The sequence below is a fragment of the Brassica oleracea genome, unplaced genomic scaffold (genome assembly GCF_000695525.1).
Source record: "Brassica oleracea var. oleracea cultivar TO1000 unplaced genomic scaffold, BOL UnpScaffold01787, whole genome shotgun sequence".
Lineage (NCBI taxonomy): Eukaryota > Viridiplantae > Streptophyta > Magnoliopsida > Brassicales > Brassicaceae > Brassica > Brassica oleracea.
The window spans coordinates 2,330-4,731 of NW_013618318.1; the positions used below are offsets into that span (position 1 = coordinate 2,330).

The 2,402-nt window shown below is 46.5% G+C and overlaps 1 protein-coding gene across 1 annotated transcript; it reads right to left on the reverse strand.

The window, feature by feature from the left end:
• Nucleotides 1-219: 219 nt before the first annotated feature.
• On the reverse strand, nucleotides 220-2,124 carry LOC106321494. Its single transcript, XM_013759753.1, has 3 exons — nucleotides 1,203-2,124; nucleotides 1,016-1,147; nucleotides 220-908 (listed from the first exon to the last, which is right to left on the reverse strand). Exons 1-3 carry the CDS (start codon nucleotides 2,122-2,124, stop codon nucleotides 220-222), a joined length of 1,743 nt encoding a protein of 580 aa, XP_013615207.1.
• Nucleotides 2,125-2,402: the final 278 nt, after the last annotated feature.

Sequence of the window (2,402 nt, forward strand, 5' to 3'; positions counted from 1 at the left end):
TTTAGAGAAAATCGTCGCGGAGCCGATCTGGTCTAAGAGATCATCAAGACGAGGTATCAGAAAGCGGTAACGCATGGTTATCTTGTTAATGGCTCTACTGTCAACGCACATACGCCACAATCCATCCTTTTTAGGGATGAGAAGAGCCGGTACCGCACAAGGGGATAAGCTTTCGCGGATATGACCCTTTCAGAGTAACTCCTCTGCCTGCCTGCGAAGTTATTCGTGTTCATCAGGGCTCATCCTGTAGTGAGGACGGTTAGGTAATGTTGCCCCTGGAACTAGATCGATATGGTGTTGAATATCCCGTAAAGGAGGGAGAGAAGTAGGTAAGTCGGCTGGGAAGATGTCAGTGAACTCGTCCAAGACTGCAGCGATATCTTTGTGTATTGTCTTGGATGGAAGATGAGTGCTGGTTGACGGTATTAGGGCAAACTCTCTACCTTCAGAGTGAAGTTCTGACTTAAACGCCTCATAGGAACATATTAAGGATGTATGAACGGCTGGTGATATTGGAGGAGTTGGATTGATAGGTTCGGGAGGTAATGTCATCGGCTGTGTCTCTTTGGATGGTAGGAGCAAAATTTTATGTGAATCCCACATAAATTGGTATGTGTTATCAACACCGTAGTGTATGATCTTGCGATCATATTCCCATGGCCTTCCGAGTAATAAATGACTGATATCCATAGGAGCTATGTCGCAATAGATACGGTCCTGGTAATATGGCCCGATGGAAAACGGAATGAGGGCACATTGAGAAATACGCAAACTGACAATGTCGTTTAACCATCCTAGAGTATATGGTGCGGGATGTGTTTCTCGAGTGATCCCTAGCTTGTCTACGGCCGCTTCGGAGATGACGTTTTTGCTGCTACCGGAGTCAATGACAAAGGTGCAGACACGTCCTTTGATGGTACAAGTTGAGCGAAAATATTAGTTCGCAGCCACTTATCATCAAGACGTCGCGGTGTGAGGCAGGTTCGTCGCAGAACAAGAAGATGTCCGCTGTCGCCTGTGGTAGGATGGATGTCATCGTTATCCTGGTCATTCTCCTCCTGAGAATCATACACATCAAGCTCTTGTGTGGCATCATCAATGAGGAGTCCACGTCGTGTTGCATGAGGGCAAGCTGTCTGACGATGTCCTGCTTCGCCACAGGAGTAACAACGAAGAGCATTCGGTCGTGTTGAACGACGAACTTGTTGTTCTTCTTGTGCCGATCGGTTTAGTCGAAGAATTCGCTGTATCCGTTGCTTCTTTAGAAGATGTTGTCGGTGTCGTGCTTCCGGCTTGGTCTTGACTACGATTACGATTGGACGGTGTATTCCAGTTCGACGAACGTGATTGCTGTTCAAGTGAAGTTGCGCGCCTATGAGCTTCTCCGATCGTTGAAGGATCGAATTGTGTCATTACGGTTTGTAACTGAGGTCGTAGCCCTCCAATGAAACGAGACACCAACTGAACTTGACTGTCATTAATCTCGTTACGAGTCAATAATAAGGCAAATTCTTCAGCGTACTCGTCCACACTTCGGTTTTCCTGGCACAAATTTTGAAGTTTGGTGTACATAGTCCGTTTGTAGCTGTGCGGGAAGAACGTTTGGCGAAGATGCTTCGTCAATTTTTCCCAGGATTGGATAGGTGTTTTACCCATACGAGAACGTGTAGTCTTTAATTGCTTCCACCAAGTAGCAGCATGACCACAAAATCTCATTGCCACAAGCGAGACACGTCGAGCTGGAGGGACTTGTTTAAAGTCGAGAATTTCCTCAACCGCCATTATCCAATCCACGAGATCATCTCCTCGGAGGCCACCGTGAAATTCTGGAATGTCAACTTTGAAACTATTTTCCCAGCAGTGATCATAGCGATCCCGTTGTCGCAAATCTTCGAAGAAAACGCGGCAATGCTGGTCATCTTCGTCATCTTCGGGTGGATATTGATGCTGGTTCCTATGTTGCTGGCGTAGATCTTGTTGTTGGGGTGGAGGAAGTTGTTGCTGTGGTCGTATTTGGTGTGGTGGAGGTGGGCGATGTTGGTCACGAGGCGGTTGAATGGGAAGGTTTTGCACATTAGCCACTTGCTGGTTCTGAGGATCCAGGCGAGTGAGAATTGTGGTCATGGTGTCCAAGCGAGTCCCCAATGATTCGCCCAATTGTTGAATTGAGTCTGCATCGATGACTGGAAGGATGTTTGCAACTCTATCAATAGGGCTCGTAAATCGGCCATGTCAAAAGAAGTTCCTTCTGTCGTTTTTTTTGTCATGATAACGGTAGAAGAAAAATCCAGAAACGTTCTGGCTCTGATACCAACTAATGGAGAGTGGAAGCTATATGATTCAGAGATCAAGGGTTGGATTTCGAAACCGGTAACTTGTGTTCGAAGGTAATTCGAAAACAA

Bases quoted from the DNA above. Each gene is read 5' to 3' on its own strand.
- LOC106321494 (XM_013759753.1), bottom strand. From the start codon at position 2,124: ATGACCACAATTCTCACTCGCCTGGATCCTCAGAACCAGCAAGTGGCT. The intron at 1,148-1,202 runs GTTCGTCGTTCA...GTGGCGAAGCAG, and splicing joins CGGCACAAGAAGAACAACAA to GACATCGTCAGACAGCTTGC. The intron at 909-1,015 runs GCGACAGCGGAC...GTACCATCAAAG, and splicing joins TGACATCCATCCTACCACAG to GACGTGTCTGCACCTTTGTC.